The sequence below is a fragment of the Rhinolophus ferrumequinum genome, chromosome 14 (genome assembly GCF_004115265.2).
Source record: "Rhinolophus ferrumequinum isolate MPI-CBG mRhiFer1 chromosome 14, mRhiFer1_v1.p, whole genome shotgun sequence".
NCBI classification, from domain to species: domain Eukaryota; kingdom Metazoa; phylum Chordata; class Mammalia; order Chiroptera; family Rhinolophidae; genus Rhinolophus; species Rhinolophus ferrumequinum.
In genome coordinates this window covers 70,213,452-70,236,816 of record NC_046297.1, presented here as the reverse complement: position 1 = coordinate 70,236,816, position 23,365 = coordinate 70,213,452, and the positions used below count along the sequence as shown (strand labels likewise).

Here is a 23,365-nt window from a genome sequence, read left to right as displayed (position 1 = left end):
CAGTGGGGCTGGGCGCCTGCCATGACATTCTTGTGGGCGAGCCCGCACCACCCCCGGTCTGGCTTCTCTTCCTTCATGGTGTTTGCAGAGCTGCGTGGGCTCTGTCTGCCATGGCTGCCTCCTCCCGTCCTCCTGCCAGAACGAGCCGTGGGCTGTGACGCTGCAGAACCAGCCTGCCTACAGGGACTGCAGGCTCCTTTTCCAAGAGGCGCCTGGCGGCTCAGTTTCATTGAGCGAGTCTTGGTGGCGTGGCCTTCCCTGGCATTGTCGATGGTGGGCACCTCCAGCCTTGGGGAGGTACTGGCTCGGCACGGGAAAGGAGGACACAGGTCCGCTGGAGGGTGGCCTGGCGCACAGTGGGGCAGCAGCACTACCGTGGGGCATCTGTCATCGTAGGTCCGCACAGAGATTCTCATCCAGGGTCTTAGCTAGTGGGCAGTGAGCCACCCTAGAATGTTGGCATTTTCCCCTCTGCCATTTGGAGAAACGGAGAGACCTTCACTCATTGCAGATGTGACAAAGGGACAGGAAGGAGGCAGGTATGGCGGGAGCAGAGTGTGGGGTGGAGTAGAGACAAGGCTCGGGTGGGGGAGGCCAAATGCCCCTTGTGTTCTCTGTGGGGCTTCTTGTTGAAACTAGGCTCTGAGAAGTGACAGGCCTGGGACCAGGAGGAGACTGCTGTAGTCATCTAGGCAAGAGGTGACACTGACAGCCCCGGCAGTGAGCGTGACTTGTGGGGACGTGGCCGGATTCCGGGTGTATTTCAAAAGTAAAAGCGACAGGCTTTGCTGACGGGTCTGTGAAGTGCCTTCCTGAGGCGCCCAACCAGCTCCGGTACATGGGACTCAGGCCCGCGGTGCCTCCCCTGCTCTGCCTCGCAGAAGGAACAGAAACACGGAAGGGAGGCCATGTCCTCACGGAGCTGAACCACCAGGGTGGTTCGAGGGCACGAGGTGCAAACCTGTGAAGCTGTTTTCAGGAACTAGAAGATTATGTTTAACTGTGGACGGATTCGAGTATGTGTACCCGAGGTATTGGATTGTTAGGGCGTGACAGTTTTCTGTTTTACACTAACCACGACATACCGATAGGTGATGCAATTAAAAATAAACCTTAGGGTCCGCTTGGCTGTACCGAAGCCACGTGGGGCACGGAAGGAGGAATCAGAACACCTGGGGAGGCGTGTTATAAGCAGTGTGGCTGACACCCTGTACTGCAGGGGCACTTCCCTTTAACCTCAGGGCTCCCACTCATTCATTCATTCATTCATTCATTGCCTTTTTATTAAGTGCTACTGTGTGCTGTGTGTTGTCCTAGCCCCTGGGGTAGAGATAGGAACGAGAGAGAAAAAGTGCCTGCTTTAAAGGATGGGGTGGGCAGGCAATAGACAGGTGAACAAAAGAAATGAACAAGACACCCTCATGTACTGACAAGGTGCTACGAGAAAATGGAAAACAGCCACATGCGTGGGGGTGTGAAAGCAAAGGACGGGTTAGAATCCAATTACGACGTATATGTGAGTCAGAGAAGGTGTCACTGCGGTGTCTTTGAACTTGTTTAATTTATTCTAGCCGGTATTTAGAACAACGCCTGGCGTACACTGAGCAATATGGAAGTGTCTTGCCTGTGTGTGAATTCATTTGATCCTCGTAACAATTCGATGTTACTGGTTATTGGCACCGTCGTCGGTTCTGTTTTCCAAAATGAGGAAATAGTACAGACACGCCAAATAGCTTCTGCAAGGTGACACAGCTGAAGGCTGACTTGCCAGACAATAGACAGCCTGCAGTTTTGGACAGTGTTTCAGCGAAGTGGCCAGGGTTAAGGGAGCTGACAAAGTGCAGGCTCAGGGTTAAGGAAATCAACAAAGGATATTGGGATGTACTGGGATTAGCCACGGCGGGAAGCTGCTGCCTGGGCCTGGGAGGCCTGGGCAGGGCAGCCTGGTGCTGACTGGAGACCAGTGAGTTCTGGAGTCATGGCGAAGGGGCGTGTACATGGGGAAACAGCCCTCTGGAGTCACGGAGCAAGGAGGGCCCCGGGGACTCAGCACCCCGACCGACTGCTTGCTCTTCCTGCTGTTTGCTCTCTGAATGGGCTTCCCGTGGGCCAAACTCAGCAGAAGCCAAAGGGCCCAGGAGCCCAGGGAAGACATCCTTAATGCTCAGATTCTGGGAGCCAGAGCCAGGCAGGGGAGGGTGGCGCATGGCTACCAGGGCAAATGAAGACCAACCCTGTGGAGCTGGAACAAGGATGTCCCACTCATTCATTCCTTAGCTCAGTGAGTAGTTATTTTCTATGTAGTATTATATCATGTCCCCACCTTGCTATACTGATTGCATGTCACTCCTGCCCACTGTTGCATTTCTGACATCTGGCATGTTGCTTGCCTGTCACAGAGGATGTTCAGTGAGGATTGTATCGTGCAATGGATGAAGAAATGAGCACACGGATGAACATTCATTCATTCATTCATTCATTCTAAGAGAAACAAGAGTAAAACTTTCCTCCAGAGTGTTCCAGGCATTTTTCAAAGGGCAGGGTCCATGATTCTGCTGGCATTTCAACTTGATCCTCAAAATAAGAGACTGCAGGTTCATGGATGGGGTCTCAGACTGGGGCCCGGCCTCTGGCTGGAAGCTGTGTTCTGTTCTGCCAGCCTGGGGTTTTAAGAGACACTGAAACCAGTCGGTGTTTCTGGTTGGTCTCATGACTCAAGCCTCTGTGCACTGATTGTCTCGCCGTCTCATGGAGGTGCTCTTACGTGCAGAGTCCCTCTGCTTAGCTGAGATGGCCACCCTGGGCTCATGTGTGAGGTCACTCATTCCTTTGGATACAAGGCTTAGAAGAGCCTGCACCGTAGGTGTGCATGGAGGAGGCAGCCGAGGCTTAGAGGTGTAGAGCCGTGTGCCCTTCGTTGCCAGCCGGTAGGGGTCACAGCCAGCACCTGCCTGGGGTGTGTCAGCTCCGACTCCCCCCTGCCCCCACCCACTCCCCCATGCCCCCTCTTCACTCTCCCATGCCCCCTCCCCACTTGGAGCTCAGGGAGCCTTGTCCTCTCCTCCCAGGTGTCCATCCGGCTGGACGGCGAGAACAAGGCGGTTGAGTACAACGCGGTGGGCGCCATGCAGGACGCTGTCAGAGTGGTCTTCCGTGGACCCCGGGTCAGTGACCTCTTTGACCGGGCCTGGCACAAGGTCGCCCTGAGCATCCAGGCCCAGAATGTCTCCCTGTACGTGGACTGCGTGCTGGTGCAGACGCTGCCCATCGAGGAGAGGGAGAACATTGACATCCAGGGCAAGACCGTGATCGGCAAGCGCCTCTACGACAGCGTGCCCATCGACGTGAGTACGGGGGCCACCAGGGAGGGGCCTCGGGAGTCACGTGTCCCCAGTGCCCCCACACCTGCCCCGGGCACTTAGCAGTTCATCGCCTTGGACTGTCTGGGGAGGGAGGCCCCTGACTCCGAGAACCGCCATGTTGGAACCCAGAGTTCCCAGGGCTCCTTCGTTCAGTTATTCAGTCAGTCACTCATCACATGGATTGAGTACCTACTGTGTGCCAGGCACTGTCCTTAGCACTGGGGACGTGGTACATTTATCTCTGTATCTATATTTATGTCTGTTTAGAATACAGGAAACTTGAGATCCCTATTTATCTATGCATATAACGCATGTGCATAAGTACTTAGTAATTACTAGCAATTAGTATTATAATTTAGTTTTATATTCTTGTATAATTATAGAATAACACTTGTTCGTTTTACTAATTATGCGTGTACTTACTTTGGTTTAGGTACTAAAAATATAACCTAATTTGATTCTCATAATGCCTGTGAAGTTTTTAGACCGTTCCTGTATTTTAAATCAAGAAGCTTTGGCTTCGTAAGGCTAAATTAACTCGCTCAATACGTGTGTATTTTATTCTTCATCCAGGTGTTACCACATACAGTGAAATGCATAGATCTTCAGTGTATACTTTGATGAGTTCTGTCAAATGTATACACACCTGTATAACCTATATATATACATATGTGTATATATATATATATATAATTTATATGTAATAAAATTTATATATATAAAATTTATACGTGTATATCTACATAAAATTAAGCTGCCCAAATCGTCAAGCTGTCGGGCGGAGAGGCCCGTCCTTCCACACCCAGGTGCGTCTCCCCGAGCTGTGTTCTCTGCGTCCCGGGCTGGCCCCTCTGGTGCACCTGAGTGTGTCATCAGAGCAGCTTCGGGTGCCGAGCGTGCTGTGGGCCCTGTGTCATCACGCGGCCACTGTCTGTCAGCCTTAGGAAAATAGCAGCTCCATGATGGTGTCACTTCATCTGTCCGACACCCCTAGGCTCCCTCTGACTGAAAGATACTTGCGGTCTCATGTAGAGGAAAGTGTCACCCTGAGGTCATTTCCGTCTAGTTGAATAAATTCCCTGGTAGCATTAAACGTCCGATATCACTGGACCCAGAGGAAGACCTCCAACCTCGGTGAGCAGGGAAGGTGGGTGGGGGATGCGAGGAGGGGACAGGCGGACCAGCTGGAGGAGGTGGCTTCTGGGACGAGTCCTGAAGGATGACCCGTCTGTGCAGAGGAGCAGGAAGCCGTATGGCAGGTCACGGCAGGTGTGCACGGTGTGAGGTGGCAGGAGCGTGACGCACAGCGCGGGGTGACGCAGGGTGGGAGGCAGGGGCCAGGCCTTGGGACCCACCTGTAGGTGAAGTGGCAGGCAGGGAGAGTCAGGACTGTGCTGGAGGATGTTCCCTGGGGCTGCAGAGAGCAGGGCTGGTGGGAAGGAGGGGTGAGCCCCGCTGGGGAATGATGAGAGCAGCCGAGGGCCTGTGCCGGGACGGCACTGGGTGTGGCCCCGGGGCTGCTGTGCTTCCTGTTGGATCACTGGCTGCTGGCCATTTCGCTTTCTTCTACCCTCTTCGTTCTGCGGGATGGGCGTGGACCCACCTGGACTCAGCGCAGAGCTCTGGCCTGGGAACAGCAGCAAATGGCTGGCTGCATTTACTGGGAGCTCCTCGGGCCGTTCAGGGCCGTTCACTCGTGCTGAGTCTGTTCTTCCACGTTTCGCTGCATGGGCTCCCTCACCATGCCACCCCGTTCAGCCAGTGGTCTCGCAGGCCTCACGGTCCGTATATAACTTCTGTGTGTTACTGTGAGTCTAGAATCTGGGTCCTGCCCTGCCCTGACTCTTACACTTGGTGATCACGTTGGGCCCTCAACTGAGGCCTTTTAACCTACTGTGTGGAGTCTGGGTGCTTGGGTGGGTCCCTTTCTCTCCTCTTTTTGCCCCCTGACAATAGCTGAGTGCCCACCCTGTACCCAATACTGGGGAATCCCAGGGCCTCTGACGTTTGTCCGTGAGAGTGGTGTACCCATTTACGGTTTCATGCTGGGTTTCTAGAGTTTTAAAAAAAACTAATGAACTAGATGGAGGGGGACCAATAAATGCTGTGCGTCTTAGTAAGTCTTCCCAAGGCACAGGCTGGGGTCCTTGGAAGCACGTGGCTCGGGGCCTGGCACACGGTGGGGGAGACCACAGCAGCCTGCAGCTCCCCCTGCCATGGCTGCAGCGGCCTGGCCTCCCCTGGTCCTCACCACAGCCCGACAAGTCTGTGCCCCTCATCTCCATCTTACAGGAGAGGAAACAGAGGCTCGGGGATCAGCAGGTCTTGACCAGCTGCCCTGACGGGCAGGCCGGGCTGAGACTTACCTCTGGATCTGGCTGATTCCACAGTCCAAGCCCACTGCGCCTCTAGTTGGTCCCCATACTGCAGCGAGCTAAGGGTCATCAAGCTGCAGGCCGGTGGAGCACGAGGGAAGCTGGGCCCCAGGGGGAGGGCTATGCAGTAGTTCAATCCAGAAGTGCCAAGGGCCTGACATGAGCAGGGGTCTCAGAGCAGAGTGGGGGCCCGAGGGGTGTCAGAAGGTGGCCCCCTGGGGGAGGGAGAGTCAGGAGGACCAGGGTGGCCAGCGGATGGTGGGATTTCAGGCATTCGGAAAGGGGCCCCGGCTCCCCTCCTGGCTCCCAGGCTCTCTCACCCACCTGGGAGCGCCAGTGCCCAGGCCCCAGGCCATCTGTGCAACCTGCCCCTGGTGGAGCCTCTGCCTGTCGTGTCCCTTCCCGCCCCTGTAGCCTTGCCAGAGGCGCCCAGCTGCTGAGCCAGTTGCATGCTAATGCAGAAAACAGGACCCTCTCTGCAAAATAGGTCTTGTTCAAAAGCACCGTTTTGTGTTTTGTCGTTTTCCATCGTCTGTGGGCTGGTGTCTCTGCAGGAAATGAAACAGACAGACTGCTGGAGGTTTTGTTTCTGCTGAGCCAAGTCAGTGACGAGCGGGGTTCTACCGACGGGCTCTCATACAGCCAGGAGGACGAGGTCAAAAGCTGACCATGTGTCCGGTCAGTTGGCAGAGGGACTCCGAGTCAGCAGAGGCCAGAGAAGGCCCAGGGGAGGTGCAGGGCCAGCCAGGGCACGTCAGTGTTCAGTAAAGTAAGCATTCCTCCACCCATGGGTTCAGCTCCAGACCCACGATACACGTTGGTCCATGCACACATCCGTCCCCTCGGCCAGCCGTTACTGGGCTTTTACATGTGTCGGGAATGGCTCTGCTGCTGGGGATGCAGTGAGAAGTGAGAGGGACCAAGCCCTGTCTCAGAGTTTGTAAACGAAACTAAGAAACACTATACGGTGCTGTGGCAAGTGCTGTTACAAAGTGTACAGGATGACATGTTACAGTGACAAGTGACAGGGCCTGGGCACGGGATGTCTATGGAGGCGAAAGGTGAGAGGAGCCAGCCTTGTGAAGAGCAGGAGGGAGGGAACCTGGGAACTGGCAGGGCAAAGCGTGTGGTAAACAGGCTTTGTTTGCAGGCCAAGGTCAGCGTGGGTGCTCAGAGGGGAGATGGACAGATGTAAATCTAGAATTACCGCACAGCCCACCACGTTCACTGTAGCTGTGTGTACGCGGTGCCGCCGGGGCAGAGACGAGGGCACAGGAGCGCTTCTTGACACTGGCGGGAGCTGTATGGGTTAGCTGCTGCTGCATAACAAACAGCCCGTCCTCCAAGAAAAGGCAGATAAAGCACCAGGCGCTCGTTGTCTCCTGGTGTCCGTGGCTCAGGCGTGGGAGCGGCTAACCCCGCCGGCTCTTCTCAGCTCTCAGGAGTCGCCGTCCAGCTGTGGGCTGTATGTATGTGTGGTCATCTCAGAGCTCGAACGGGCTGAAAGCTCCACCCACAAGCCCACTCAGGTGGTTGTGGGCTCTCCTGTGGGCTGTGGAGCTGAGGCCTCACTCATGTCCTTGCTGGTGGATGCTGGAAGCGGCCGTGGATTCTCTACTGAGCTTCCCACAGGGCAGCTCAGTGTGGCAGCTGGTGTCCCCCAGGGGAGAGTGACGGGGGGAGAGGGGGAGGGCGGGAGGTGGAGGGAGAGAGTGTGCACCCCCAGCCAGAAGCCAGTGTGTGTCACCTAATCTGGGGCGTGAGCTGCCACCACTGTGCCATGTTCTGTGCATTTCAAGCCTGTGACTGAGTTCCTCCTTCACCCCAGGGCGGAGGGGCCGCTATCCTCCTCTTACAGGCCCATCAAGGGATGTGTTGATGTGTGTTTAAAACGACTGCTGAGGGAATGCCTGAGCATGGTTCTGGGGTGACGAGGCATTTGCTGGTTTTTCAGGGACTTTCCTAGAAGAGGGTCCATGTGCAAAGGTGAGAGGTCAGATGTTGTAGAATGAAAGTGTGAAGTGAGGAGAAATACATCTGGAGAGGCCGGCAGAGCTAGGACCTGGAGGGCTGGACCGTCCTACAAGAAGGCCTGGGCTTATTTGGGGGGAAGGAAAGAGAGAGAGAGAGAGAGAGAGAGAGAGAGAGAGAGAGAGAGAGAGAGAGAGAGAGAACATGCGCCAGCACACGTGTTTAATACCACAGACACTTTTAATTACAGGAAGGGGTTGTGGTATTAAAGGAGGTGATAACCCACAAAGTGATCGCCCCGATAAATCTAGTACCCATCTGACACAAAATTAATTGAAAAACTTTTTGAAACAAAAATCATGCTAAAAAGGATGTCGTCTAGCACAGTCCATTAAGTTAAAAAAAAACGGAGGTGACAGAAGCAAATTTTTATTTTAAAAAGTTCATTGAAGTAACTGAGATGCCTGGAGAGGTTGAAAACGAGGACACTGACCCTTCAGACACTGTTGTGACAGCCCCATGGGAGGGGCTGTCAGTCAGCGCAGTGGCAGGAGCGGGTGGAGGGTGGTGTGATGGGGGCGGCCACGGTGCATCCAGGAGGGATGCAGCTGCGCTGATCTGTGCCGCCCACCTCCTCGCGCTTGGGGCCCTCAGTGTCAGGAGGAGGTGTGTAAGGGGGTGTGCAAAGGCCCTCACTGTCAGGAGTGTATAAAGATGTGTGTCAGGACCCTCACTGTCAGGAGGAGGTAAGGAGGTGTGCAAGGGCCCTCACTGTCAGGAGGAGGTGTGTAAGGGCCCTCACGTCAGGAGGAGGTGTGTAAGGAGGTGTGCAAGGGCCCTCACTGTCAGGAGGAGGTGTATAAGGAGGTGACTACTAAGCGCCCTCTGACGTTTAGCTCCGGGAGGCGAGTGACCCGCGAGGGCCCCAGAGGAGGAAGTGGGACCTGGCAGCAGGGCAGGGCCTGGGTGAGACTGTGGAAAGTTCTGGGTCCCGAGTCCCCACACCTTGCCCTCTGTCCTGTTTCCCTTTGCAGTTTGACCTGCAGCGGATTGTGATTTACTGCGACGCCCGCCACGCAGAGCTGGAGACTTGCTGTGACATCCCCTCAGGGCCGGTGAGCAAAGACTCTTCCAGGGAGAGGTTGGGAGCAAAGCAGAGGTTTCTGGGGCCTTGGCCTCTGGGAGGGAGGAGGTGCCCAGGGCCCAGGAACCAGCATTCGGGGTCACGTGTGACCAGGGAGGAGGCCCGGTGGTCTCCCTAGGGGTCTGTTTCCTGGCCCAGTAGGGCCCTGCAGGTCCTCTTGGGCTCCAGCTGTGGTCCTGGCCTCAGCACCACTGTGGCGCCCAGCTCTGGGGAGCGAGAGGCAGAGGCTGGTATCGTGGCCCCAGGAGGGACTGACTGTCCGTGCCCCCATCCAGGTTGGCTGTGGTGAGGACGCAGAGGTACAGGACAGACCCGAGTTGGCCCTGTACCTCCATGCGGTCCGGCCCCTCCCCGGGACCTCTCTGCCTCCGGCCCTTGTCAAGTCTCTCCCTCTCCAGCCTCTTTACCAAATCCAGCCCCAAGGCAGCTTGGGAGGTGGGCGTAGTCATGGAGCCTGCTTCCCAGGGCTGCGGGCTGAGGTCCACACACAGGGCTCGCTTGTCGAGTCCCAGGACACAGTGAGCGCTCTTCCAACGTGCCGCAGCTCAGGGTGATTGTGGTGCACAGGGGACAGAGGTGGGAGCCACCAGGGCTGGGGATTGGAGTCAGATGGGCCTGAAAGGGGGGTGTGGGGAAAGAAGTGAGGACAAGTAAGAGTGGAGAGAATAAAGGCACAGAGGGCGTGTGCTGAGGGTAGCATTTTAAGTCATTGAACACCTGCTGGGTGTGGGAACCGAGTGGGTGCCTTAAGTGCTGGCCCATTAAATCCTCCTTGGCGCCTTGTGATGGAAGCGCTCTTGTCCCCATGTGCAGACGTGAAGGCTGAGGCTCCAGGGGCTTTAGCTGTTCCTGCAGGTGCCCGAGAGGCCAGTGAAGTGGCTGAGACCAGGTTGGCCCAGGGCCCTCTGACTCCAAGGCCTCGAGTGCCAGGACGTGCAGTCAGACACACCTTGCCCTCCGGGATCACACTCGGGCGTCCTTGGGGATCCTGGTTCTTCTTGTATTCTGAGGAAGCTCCAGGGTGCACCCCCTGCCGGGGAGCAGTGCTAGGAGACAAGCTGGTGCTGACCCACTGGGCTTTCCTTCCAGTGCCAGGTGACGGTGCTGACAGAGCCTTCGCCTCCGCCCCCAAGGCCTCCCACCTCCGGCAGTGAACAAATTGGATTTTTGAAGACCATCAACTGCTCCTGCCCAGCTGGTGAAAAGGTACTCCCTGCAGTTCACCCTAAGCCCCAGCCCGGAGCCCCAGAGCCAAGCGGGGAGGCCAGTCAACAGGACCAGCCGTGGAGGTGGGAATTTCCCATCATGCACATTGTCTGCCAGGGGAGGATGCTCCCAGGCTCTGGTGGCTCTCAGGTCAGGGAAGTGTACTGGCTCCTGGGACGTCTCGTTCCTTGATTTTTAGCACAGTAGGAGAGGAGCTCCTCAGAACGGGTTCTGATTAACACTTTCCTGAAATTAATAAGGTATTCCCGAGGTTTTCCTGGCTCCTGTTCTATCCCCTCCACTCACATATGACTAACTCAAACAGGAGTTGGTTCAAGAATAAGACTCAGAATGGATCGTGGATGAGGGTGTAGTATAATCTGGGGAGCACGCCCACGTCCCTTTCGTGTCGATGTTTCCTTTAATTCGCGTACTCTATAATCTAAATGTATAGATGAGTAGATTTTTATGCATCGTGTCTCATTTTACAAACGAGTGTTTCCATGACACCACCACCACCATCCATGACTGAGACCATGTGCTTCGTCGAGGGCCTGGCTCCTTCATCTGTTGGTTTGTTTTGTAGACCAGTGGCCCCTTTGATAAGAAAAAACATGTCCACTGTTTGAGCTGAGCAAACATAAACACATACACAAGCATGGCAGCAGTAGAGCTGTGCTAGAGCGGGTCTCCGTGAGCTCCTGCTGGACCCACCGAGCCTGATGTCCAGCTTGTGGTCCTGTCCAGCCATCCTGCCTGTGCCCCTCCCAGCTCAGGGCCAGTGACGTGCTAGGAGCAAGGGGGAACAGCAGGAAGTCACAGAGGAAGTGCAGCGGAGTGAACACACCTGAAGCACTTCAGTAACAGTTTCCTCTCAATAAACCTGTCCTGGCAGGCAGTCTCCTCCCTCCCTTCTTTCCTCGCCTCTGTTCTCCTTCACGTCCTCCCTCCATTATTTTCACTGAGAGTGCCAGGCCCCGGGGACACAGGGTGTCCCAAGGAGCTCTCTGTCAAGCGGGGTTGTTGTCACCCCCGGCCCACTTTGCTGGAAGGCCCAGAGGAGCCAACTCAATCCTGCTGTGAGCTGAGGCTTTTTCTAGGCAGGATGTGGAGTGAAGGTACCTCGAGCCTGGTGCCAGGGGGGGTAGGAATGAGGGTGGGCACACACAGCGCTGGGCAGCGACTCCTGCCCCAGCCGCCGGCAGGCGCGGTGGCCGCAGACCATCTGCTGATCCCGTTAGGCTGTCAGCGAAACAACAAACACAGCTGTCTAAACCCAGATCCTGTCAAATCCTTGTTTTCAGTTAAGACCCCAAATGAGAGGTGTGCAGTGTTGTGAGGTTTGGATCAGTAGCCACTGTGCACACAGCCAGCCTGTGCCAGGGAGGGGGCCCAAACCCGCTCTGTCCAGGCCATGGCTTTCCCCAGCCCCAGTCCCCTGCCCTGGGTGTGTCCTGCTGAGGCTCCTGTGGTTCCTGGTCTGGACCCCCCAGGAGGGAAGTCTGGGGTGAAGCAGGCCTCCACCCTCCCTTCCCACCCATCTCCCCACTCCCGCGATCCCGTGGTGGGTCCCCAGTTGCCCTTCTAGCGTCATCTCACTGCACTTCCCCTCCCCATTTCCACGCCAGCCAGGAACTTCCGGTTCCTAGGGGAGTCCTGATCCTTCTCCTCCTGGCATTTGCAGATGGAGCTTGTGCCTGGCACCACTTTCCGCACTTCCCTCCTTTGTGGGTCAGTGCCTGCTCTTCTCTGAGCACATTACTGTCTGTAGGATCTCCCTCCTGCCCTCTCCTCTCCTCCCTCGCTCCCTCCTCCCTCTCTCCCTTCCTTTCATTATTCACCATCCATCCATTCAATAACTGTATTTAGCACCTGCTCTTTCCAAGATGCTGTGACCCTTTTCTCTGCCTGTGCGTCCATCAACCATGACAGTTATCACATTAGATTAAGCATGTCTACTTGTCTTTATTTTCACAAGATGAGTTCTTTTTGGCCAAGATTGAATATTGACATGTCTGTGTTTTCAGCTAGTGATAATAGCCTGGTATTATTAAATAAAGGGTGACTTGATAAGTGGATCAGGGTATGAAGGATGGATGGATGGACGGACGGACGGACAGACACAGATGGGAGGGAGGGATAAAGGAACACACTGTCCCTTTCTCGCTGGCAGGACAAGGTCTCATTCTTCAAGATTATAATAAACTGACAAACTCAATCTCAGACTCTGGGTGGTAGCACGTGGTAACCACTTTTTTGATTCACTCAATCATCCCTTGTTTTTGACATTAAACGTTAAACGCCCACGGTGTGCTGAGCACCGAGGTTTTAAGACACACAGGACATGGTCCTCAGAAACCCCACAGTGGAAGCTTACGTCCAGGCCTGCCTGAGCACCTCTCAGGCACAGGGGGGCCTCGTCTCCCCGCCAGCCCTCCAGGAGAGGCCACATGGAAGAGCTTCCGCAAGCACTTTATTCAAAAGGGGTTGCCGTTCCCTCCTGCACCCTGAATTCCTTAGGAAATGTAGCCCACGGGACCGCCCGGGAAGTCTGAGCGCTCTGTCATGGGAGGCAGAACTCTGGCCACAGGCCGACTCGGCTTCCGACGGTTCACAGAACATTTCCATTATTTCCTTAGGTCTACGTGATGCCTGGGGCCACGTCTCCATGTGTGAAACCACACATCGTGGTGTGCACGCGGCATCCTAGCGGGCGCTGAGTGAGCTCAAGCACCCAGAGATGATTTCTCTCCACTTGCTTGTGCACCTGACATAGCTGAACGCAGTTTTAAAGCAATGTTCTTGAAGCAGCTCAGTGCGGCCCTGACGGGCGTGCACACTTGTTGTAGTGATGGATGGTGCGGTGCAAATGGACAAAGCGCTTTTCACGGCTTTTCATGGCTGTGACGAGATTTACACCTGTACAATCGTCGGAGTCATATTACATTTGTTTTTAGTAGGGTGGTATTGACATGCACCCACAACTTAGCGTGTCACATGTTTACATCCAGTAATAAGACCTTTCACACCAATAGCACATGTTTAAAAAGTAAACCGTGCTTACATTTAGAAATAGCCTGTAGACATGTCCTGTTTTGTATTTTAGTGTATAATTACATGAATCTTCAGCAGGCCACATGGTTTTTGATTTTGTTTTTGTGTTGAAGGGATGGCATATTCAGGTAAAATAGACCATCGTGTACCACCTTATTTGCCTCTATTTTTGTTCCACCGATGGCTGCATTTGGAGGTGATGTCCAAGTTCCCTGTATCTTTTGCAGTTCACGACCTTTCTTGCCTCGCTCTCGCTCCGCAAAACCTTGTCTAGCTCATTGATCAGCATGTGTCTTACAAAGATCCTGGCCTACGAGCGCGTGGGGTGGATAACCAAGTGAAGAGAGAAGGGGGGAGATGAAAACAGAGCCTTATTCGTTGCTTTTGTCTTTCTTCTTTTAGGGTGAAAAGGGCTCTCATGGCCCCCTGGGATTCCCGGGCCCAAAGGTCAGTATTGCAGCTGGCAGACACTCACTCTGAGCCCAAGCAACCATCTGCTTTGCTCGTATGGAAGGGAGAAAACTCGGCGGGTTCAGTTTCTGTCCTGCAGAATTCTGCTTCTGAGCTTCGTGGCGTAGAAGGATAGAGCAAGTGGCATACAATTTGGTACCTCTGGGTCTCTTTGCTTAGAACATCCATTTGTCAGTCTGAAAATGTGAGCAAGAAAGGAATAGGGCACATAAGCCCTCCCTTGGAGCCTGTTTCTTCCAACAGGCTTAGCTCTCGGTGGTCAGCTAATACTGCTCAATCCTTTTAGGCCTCTGTATTCCAGACACCTGGGGGTTGGGCTTGTAAGAGTCTGTTTAGACTGTTCTGTTTAAATTGCATGAAGTTCTTTCTGCACGAGTTTTCCACAGTCACGAATTGCTCCAAGCTGGGTGCTTCCGTGTGGCCCCCTCCCCAGTCATGTGGCAGCTCCATCTCTCTCCATCATTCCCCAGGTTATAATCCTAGAGCCGGACAGGGCTGTGTTCTCAGTCATCGTTTTGGTCTCAAAGCTGAGACCCCGAGAGCTGTGAATTGCCGTGGTCACACAGGCACTAGTGGAAGAGGTCAGCAGTATCCAGGAGCCACTGCCTGGTCTGGCGTTTGAAAGAGGGGTTGAGTGTGCTGGCAGAAACACCTAGAGAAAACCCTTCCTTCCCTTCTTTTCCTTGCCTTTCCCTCCCTCTTCCCCGCTTCCCTCCCACCTCCCATCTCTCCCTCCTTCCTTCCCTCCCTCTGTCCTTTCCTCCCTCCACCTCTCTCTCTGATTTCCTCTTTCCATCCACGTGTCCCTCATCCCCGCATTACTGATTGTCACATTCATTCACCACATCACTGCTGAGCACCTGCTAAGGTCCCTTTAGTCCCTCTCTTCTCCCTCCATCCTGCCTCTGCCTGTACCTCCGTCCCCATCCTCTTCTCAGCCTTCTCCCCTCTGCCTCTACTGTAATAGGATGGTGAGTGTGGACACACCATCACACACATCCCGTCACATACATCATCACGCATGTGCACACACACATCCCATCACACACCATCACACACACACAAACTCACATCACATCATCACACATACCCAACACACCTATACACCATCACATACTCACATCCCATCATACACACACCTGACACACAAACACACATCATCACACACACCCCCATCACACACACCCACCATCACACACACACACACACACACACAGTCACAGTCACACTGGGCTCCCCTACCCCAGTGCTGAGTGACAGCAGCCTGGGGTGGTCCAGGTGGCCACTGTGAGGAGGAGGGCAGGCTCTGTGCTGCACTGAGCACCCTGAGCTGTAAGCCCAGCTCTTGAGTTGCCAGATGGAGAAGAGAGAAAAGACGCCTGGGGGTCTGTGGACCTATAAGTAGAACGCGTTTATCTGAGGCAGTGGTTGTTTGTGGCATGACTGTGTGCTGACGTTGGACGGATCCCGGGCTGTGCGGGCACAGAGCCCGACCCCCAATACCAGGAGGAAGACGAGGCGGGAGGGAAGGAATTCTAAGCAGGGAAATGGATACAGCCACTTGGAGACGAGCCTGGTCCCCACGTAGCTGACTGGCAGTCCTGGCCCCGGCGTCCCCAAACGGTCCCAGCCATGGTTAAGGCCGAGTAAACATCTGTGGCTCCCAGTGGCTCCGTTTACCTCGATGTCGCCGAGGTCAAGTCCACCGTCATGGCCGGCTGCCTCCTGGGTGCCAAGGCCCATTCTACATGTGGGGACATGACAGTGAATGACAGACAGCCCTGTCCCCAGGGCTCACTGCCGGTGGGAAGAGAGACATGCCAGAGAGGAACACCGTGTGGGGAGCGTCTTGGCTGGGGCGCAGCCTCCAAGTTCCTGGGGAGCTTCGGGGGGGCCCCTGTGGGAGGCCTTGCCTGAGCGGGGAGCACGCACGGGCTGCGTGGGACGAGGAGGGCAGGGAAAGGCGTTACGGGCCAGGGGACAGCGTAGGCAAAATAGCTATTTGTTCTAGAGCGTGAAGTCTGAGATGGGGGTAGGGAGATGAAATTGCGCTCCAAGAGAGAAGAAAAATCGAAGCAATTGCGGCCTCGCGTGTTCTGCGGCCGAGCCTGCCTTGGACGGGCTGTGGGACAGCAGGTGATCGGGGCTCCAGTCCCACGCGGTCTGCCGTGGATCTTTTCTTCCCTTGCAGACAGTATTTTCCCCCCACCTTCCCTTCCCTCTCTTCACACACAGTTAGGAAGGTCCAGGACCCTCATACAGATGGCTCAACAGGGAGCCTGGGTGGCCTTTAGAAGGTTTCAAAGCCCCTTATGCTCTTAATCTTGTGTGTGCTCGTGATGGCGTGCCCATTTCACAGAGGCAGAGCCTGGGGCCCAAAGAGCAATGATACTGTCACGTTAAGTGACAGAGCTGGAGTTTAAACCTGGGGCTCCGACTCCCCTTCTGGGTCCCTGGTCACGGGCCAGGCCAGGCCTAGGGATACACATGCGATACTCTCATCCAGTCAGTTTCTCACGATGTCCCTAATTCCTGGATTTAAGAGGTTGGGAAATTACTCAGATGCTTCCTCCTTCTCCGGGGGTGGGAAGTGTGGCCTCATTTTGTAGTTGGTGGTGACAACATCAGCTGCTGCTAGGGAGCCGGGGCACGTGGGCTGTGGGCAGCCAGTGTTGGGGAGCCCTGTTGCAGGACCTACACAGTGTTCATCTCTGGTTTCAACTCCTCAGGGAGACATGGGAGCCACTGGGCCAGTTGGAGCTCCTGGACCCAAGGGAGAGAAAGGCGACTCGGTGAGTGAAGGGCCACCCGCCTCTCTGCATGGCTGGGGTGGGAGACTCAGGGCTTTCCCCCAAGCGTGCATGTCACCTAGAATACACTGACCCGCTGGTGGGGGCCAGGCACTGAGCCCCACCCTACCCTCGATGAAGCCCAAGCTTCTCTGCATGGGCACTGGAGGCCTGAGGACATGGCCACAGCCCTCACCACTCCCCCTGCAGCCCTGGAGTTCTGTCCTCTCACACTGGCAGTGGCCGGCACGGAAGCTGGACGTTTCTCACGCTGGCCATTGCACATGCTCTTTCCTCTAGCAGGAATCAGCTTGCCCTCCATCCACCCTTATTTTCCCCGTAACCTCCCCCTCCAGCCTGACTCCTGTTTTCCCGTCATTCAACCTCACGTGGGAGTGGTTCTCCAGGGTACCTTCCTGGCCCCCCCACCTCTGTGCGCCCACATAACTGGCACTTCCTCAGTCCCCGCATCAGCTGACGCCTGATGTCCTGGTCTGTGGTATGTCATCACGGTGTCCCCAATGCCTGGCCTAGAACGGACTGTGTTCACGAATCCTTCCGCTGATAAGTGAGTGCAATCAATGGTGGGTTAGGAAAGACTTACAGAGATGAACAAGTCGCGGTTCAGAGCAGGGTCGTAGGAGTCAAACGACTAGGAAGCAAATCCTGGCCCCACCAAAATCCTTAACGTTTCTGTCCTCGATTTCCTCATCTGTAAAATGGGGGTGATAAAGTGAACTGTCCTGTAGCATTTTGAGGATTAAATGAGTTCCTTCGTGTAAATGATTCAGAATAGTGTAGGGAGCATAGCAAATACTGTTGTCACTGGTATGATTGCCTGGCTCGGCGGAAGCACCACCCCACCCTCCAACATGGCGTCATGGCATCAAGAATACAAGTGCGGTGTCGGATGGATCTCAGTAGTTACCCTTCGCTCCAGCCTTATTTGTTGTATGATCATAAACAGGTCTCTTAGCCCCTCTGAAAGCCTATTTGCTCCATTAGCAAAATGAACAAAATAACAGTGACCGTGTCTGTGACTTGCCTGCCCAAAGAAGATGGTCAGTGAATGACCGCTGTGTGTGTGTGTGGTTCTAACTAGTTCCTTTTAGGTTCTCAGTCCTAAGAGGGAAACCCTAGGTGACAGGACAAAGTCTCAGCCCGAGAAGAACTAGCCTGGCAAATGCAGTTCCCTCTGTACCCCACGAGCTCGATACCATAGATGCCCCATCTGCTGCTCTTCGCAGGCACTCCCTGTGGATTCTCTCGTCGCTCCTTAGAACAACTTTTTAAACACAGTCTTGTCACTTCTCTAATGGGAATGACAGAATGTGCAGCCTTGACTGACTTGCCCACGGTCACAGAGCCGGGATCCGGCAGAGGCACAATTGGATCCTGCATCTGGTTTCATCTGAATCTCACGCTCACTTGCTGTGCCGTACTTTTCTCACATGTCTATAGGTCTATCCTAAGTATAGGTGGGAAGCACCTGCTCCGTGCAAAATAAATAGGAAGAGCTGCTAACATAGAACAGCAAGTCCCGCGTGCCTGGCGCTGTGACGCGCCTTACAGATTTTATTTAAGGCTTTCTTACAGGCTCATTTAAACCTCACATCAGATTGGAGGAATGGGGTCTAGTGAAACACCTATCTTACTCATACCCAGGGGAAAAAAAGCAGGCAACAGACCCTGCTTTCAGATGTCGGATTGAACAGACAGAGCCTTCCAAGTAGCCCTTATGACTATAGTCAAAGAACTAGAAACCACTCCTAAAGAAGTAAAGGAACACATTATGACAATAACTCATCAAATACAGAACATAAACAAAGAGACAGGAATTGTTGGGGGAATAAAACAATTGGAAATTCTAGAGTTTAAAATTATCACTGAAATGAAAATCACTACAGAGGCTCGACAGTAGGTTTGACGCTGGCTGAAGAGTCAGCATTTTTGAAAATAGATCAATAGAGATTATGTAATCTGAAGTTCAGAGAGAAAAAATAATGAAGAGAAATGAACAGAGCCGTAGAGAAAAGTGCAGGTGCATGAAGCGGACCAGTATGCACTTAATGGGAATTCTAGAAGGAGAGGAAGGAGCAGAAGTATTCAGGGACATATCGCTACAGATACCCCAAGTCTGAGGAAAGGCAGCAATCTGCACATCCAAGAAGCTCAGTGCACTCCAGTTGTGACAGCGTGTTAGTGGGTGTTGAACAAAGAGGTGTAAAAATGATAGCATGGAAAAGGGGGATGGGGGAATAGAGCTGTGGAGGAGTATGTTTATACATTTCTCTGGCAGTAAGTTCTAAATCTGAAGTAGATCTTGATAAGGTAAGATGTAGATGGTAAACCCAAGAGCAACCCCGAAGAAAATAATCCAAAAATATGTAGTGAAAATATTATCAAAGAGATTAAAATGTTGCACTAGAAAACACAAAAGAGAGCAGTAAAGGAGGAATAAAAGAACAAACCAAAAAAAAAAAGACCAGAAGACATAGAAAACAAAAAGTAAACTATATCAATAATAACATTGCAGGGGTGGCCGGTTAGCTCAGTTGGTTAGCGCATGGTGCTGGTAGCACCAAGGTTGCCGGTTCAATCCCCGCATGGGCCACTGTGAGCTGCGCCCTCCTTAAAAAAAACAAAAACAAAAATAATAATAATAACATTGCATGTGAATGTACTGAACCAATTAAAACGAGATTTTCAAATCAGACATAAAAACAAGATCCAACGATACTGTGTCTACAGGAGACACACCTTAGATACAAATACGTTAAAAGTAAAAAGAAGGACATATATATTTTGAAATTAGAAAACATAAAAAATTGGAGTGACTATACTAATATCAGACAAAATAGACTTTAAGACCAAAAAGAGATTAATAGAAATAAAGAAAGGCATTTTATAATGATGAAAGTGTCAGTCCTTCAAAAATACATAACAATTCCATGTGCACCTGAAAACGGAGCCCCAACACACGAAGCAAAAACAGACAGGATCAAAAAGAGACATAGATGATTCAGTAACAATGGTTAGAGACTTGATGCCTCACGTTCAGTAACGGTTAGGACAACTCAGAATGGGGAAAATTGGAGCCCTCATTCATGGCTGGTGTGAAATGGTACAGCTGCATTGGAAATCAGTCTGGCGGTCCTTAAAAGGTTAAACAGAATTACTATAGGATTCAGCAGTTCCACTCCTAGGTATATACCCAAACGAAATGAAAATGTACATTCATACAAAAACTTGTACACAAATGTTCGTAGCAGCATTTTAGTGCGTGATGACTAAAAGTGGAAACAACCCAAACATTCATCACCTGACGAATGAATAAATAAAATTTATACCCACGCAATGGCACTTTGTTCTGCAATAAAATGAAGTACTGATATGTGCTAGAGCATGGATGACCCTTGAAAACACTGCTCAGGGAACACTGGCTGTGAAGCTATCATAAAAGCCCACATATTCTGACTTCCTTTATGAAATATCTAGAACAGGCAAACCTACAGAAACAGAATATAGGTTAGTGTTTGCCTGGGGCAGGAGCTGGGGGCCGGGGGAGTGACCACCACTGGGTGTGGAGTTCTTTTTGACGTGATGAAAATGCTTCAAAGTCGACTGTGATGATCGCATAACTCTGTAAATATACTGAAAACCGTTGAATAGGTATGTGGATTTGTATGTCAGTAAAGCTGATACGAAGATAGAAACTAGTACCATACTGTTGAGCTGTTGGAAAATTTAAATGAGATGATACTCACGAGAATCCACACTCAGCAGATAATAGTCACCATCTCTGAGAGGCTGCTGGGCAGAGCCGATGAGAAAGCATGGCCATTTCACACCCCAGGGGGCCGCTGCCACATGTGATATCATGCCCTGGGGATGCCCCGTTGTCAACCTTTGCCTTCTGCTTGCTTTCCTGTTCTAGGGCAGAGGACCTTTTGTCCCAGGAGAAAAGGGTGAAAAGGTAAGCAGCTCTCTTTTATCACACTCCTCCCAGGGCTGTGGGTGGAGGTGGCTAGCGGACAGGGTGGGGGATTCGGGTTTGGGAGACGTGTGTGCCAGTGAGGAGGTGAGTGGGAGAGCAGAGGTCTCCAGGGCAGCGTGCCGGCTGCAGCATGTGTCCTCCCCTGGCTCGGATGCGTGAAGCATGCGTGGTGGGAGGTCAGGGCTTCCCGGCCAAGGGAAGAGGGAGGGCACAGCGCGGTGGGGAAGTGGAGGGGCGTGCTCGTGCAGGCTGGCGGCGGGGGCTCCCAGGCCCGCGCAGAAGTTCCCAGCAGCGCTCTCAGGGAGTGGGCACCGGATGCAGGACATTCAGCATCCACACGTGCTAGGGCTTGTCTGCCGCGGTAAGGAAGACATCGCAGGTCTGCGCTGGGTCAGACGTGCGGAGAATGTGGGCATAGCAGGTGCCACATAAATGTGAGGAGTGGGGGAGACCGGAGGAGTCTGGGGAGTAGAGACTGTTGCAGAAGTTTCCAGGGGAGATGAGAGGAGACAGAGCAATGGAGGAGACGTGGAGGGAGGCCTGTGGCTGTTCACCCCAGATCTGAACGCTGTATGTGCCTTCTTTACCTTCATTGTAACGTGAGTGAGGCTGGAACATAGGGGGTTCTTCTGAAGAGGAAAGCTTTCTGAAGGTGTTCACCCATGAGGAGAAATAAAAAGCAGAGTCACTAAAAATGCCATTTTGCACTCACACCGGCTGTTAAAAATGTATCTCCCGTTTCCCGGCAGAGGCAGCCACACAACTTCATAATGCACGTCCAGGTGCTGACAGACTCAGACCCCCAGGCAGGACCATTACTCAGGGAGCTCACACAGCCCCTGGCATAGGGCTGGTGGGATAAACCAGGTGCCACTCAGTTAAATTACTGTGGAGGCAGCTGTCACGTGGCCTGCCCATTCTCTCCCTGTAGGTACCGTTTTATTCAGTACTTTCACGTCTAGAGATTTATTCTAAGGACATAAATCAAGGATATGCACAAGTACAGACCTTCATTCACAGTAATTTATGAGGAAGACTGGAAGCAACCATGACGCTCCATAGCGAGCAAAGGGTAGAATAAGTTAGTGTACAGCTAAATAATGCATGGCGTTCAGGGTGCAAAATCCGAAGAATAATGAATGACCTAGAAATTACACGGTGTGTGTGAGGGAGAGGGAGATTGAGACGTGGATTGATTCTGGAGGCGAACCCCCTTTGTTAGCCACTGGTGGTTTGTACATTGCAAAGCTGTGGGAGGTATTCATTTTCTTCCTTACGTGTCTTCATGTCTTCATTTATTCCACAATAAACTTCTCTTTATTTTACCCCTATCAGTAGCACAGGCACGCACACACACACGCACACACTCTACTGCACGAGAATACAAAGCAGTGGAGAGAGAGCGTGACTCAGTGTGGCGTGAGCTGTGCACCAGGCAGAAAGTGTCACCTTCTTCAGTGACTTTGCCATCAGTTTGCAGGTCTGGGTGTCCGGATACCTAAAACAGGGTGATGGCAGCCGCCTCCCGTGATTCCTGTGTGGTTTAAAAGCACAGCACCCCGGGACCCAATGCTCAGATTCAGCAGCTGCTGTGATGGTTGTAGCCGGCCCGGTTCCTGTGGGCCCAGAACCAGAGCAGAGGCCTTCCCAGGTCCCCGAGGTGTCCCTGGGTGTCAGGACCGGGGCTGCCGGAGCCCTGAGGCCAGGCGTTCGGTCTTGGCAGTGCTTGTGGGACTGCCAGCCTGTCCTCTGCCCGACGTGCTGATGTCACCAGGCAGGAAGGGACAGGCCACCTTCTCCCGTGAGCAGCAGCACATGTCTGCCGCCCTCCGTTCTGGTCGAGCTCAGGACAGGCAACATGATTCTCCTGATGCCTGGAGCCCACCTGCAGCCGCATTCAGGACCTAAAGCTGCAGGGTCACAGTTACATCCCCTCCCCATGTGCAGTGCTGGCAGGAGAGACGTGCCAGCTGAACAGGCTGGCCCTTTCGGCTCTGTCCTCAGTTGACTCTCTCTGTAGTTGGGTGTTTTTAGCAAAGTCTAGATTCTGCCACGTGTTAGCTGTGTGATTTGGGGTGAGTCACCTCCCTCTCTGAGCCGCTGCTTCCTCATGTGTAAAAACGAGGGGGTGGGATGAGATGATGCATAAAGGCCCTGCAGGCACAGCGGAGATTTGGTAATGAGCCCACCCCCAGCCTGAGCCCACGGGGCGCTCATCCCGAACGGGGCTCTGCTTTCCTCCCGAGCGTGAGGCGAGGCCAGGTGGGGCAAGGGGACCGACAGTCCTAACGGGGCAGAAGGCCACTGGTGACTAAGGCACGTGGAGGGCTTAACAGGCCGGCTTCTGTGCTACGATGTCTCTCCTGTGTCATCGCAGAGGGCAGGGGCTGGATGGACTGCAGCCTGTGGCTCCAGGCGTCAGATCACTGTGATTCTGGCTATGTTTTGTTTTTATTTTTGTCTTTTCGGTGTTGTGATTCACCACTGTGATGATGGGCATCAGCCTCTGTGAGGACAGACTCTGCGCAAGACACACTTTACGTCTCACTGAGACAACACCTCAGGGGGAGGTACCGCTGTGCCCACTTCACAGATGAGCAGAACATAGCTTAGAGGTCAAGCGACCTGCCCAAGGTCACACCGTTAGTAAGATGGTTAGGGAACACAGTCGCTGGCTATTACTAAAACGAGTGAAAGCTGGAGGGCTGATTGAATCACCCCCTTCCCCAGCAGCTGAGGAAACTGAAGCTCAGGGAAGGTGAGTGAGTGGCCCAAGGTCACACAGCTAAAAATCTGCAGGAGAACTTGGCCTCCTGACCCTGCCAGACCCCAGCGCCGCCTCTCCTGGGCCCCCCATCAAATGCTCAAAACTGCATGGTGCCATGTTCCTGGGCTGCCCCTCATTTTGGAAGCTACCCTCCTCTTTGGTACCCCTCCCACCCCATATTCACCACAGGATTTTGGGGGCGAATCTCCCTCGATTTTATATATATATG

General features: G+C 53.3%; 1 protein-coding gene across 1 annotated transcript in view; it reads left to right on the top strand.

Annotated features, from left to right (window-relative positions):
• Positions 1–23,365, top strand: part of COL22A1 (collagen type XXII alpha 1 chain) — a 207,544-nt gene that overhangs the window by 52,927 nt on the left and 131,252 nt on the right. The window contains exons 7-12 of the mRNA XM_033126944.1: positions 3,069–3,344; positions 8,743–8,823; positions 9,942–10,058; positions 13,515–13,559; positions 16,313–16,375; positions 20,310–20,348. Coding sequence (XP_032982835.1) covers positions 3,069–3,344; positions 8,743–8,823; positions 9,942–10,058; positions 13,515–13,559; positions 16,313–16,375; positions 20,310–20,348 — 621 coding nt within the window. The remainder of the gene's footprint in view (positions 1–3,068; positions 3,345–8,742; positions 8,824–9,941; positions 10,059–13,514; positions 13,560–16,312; positions 16,376–20,309; positions 20,349–23,365) is intronic.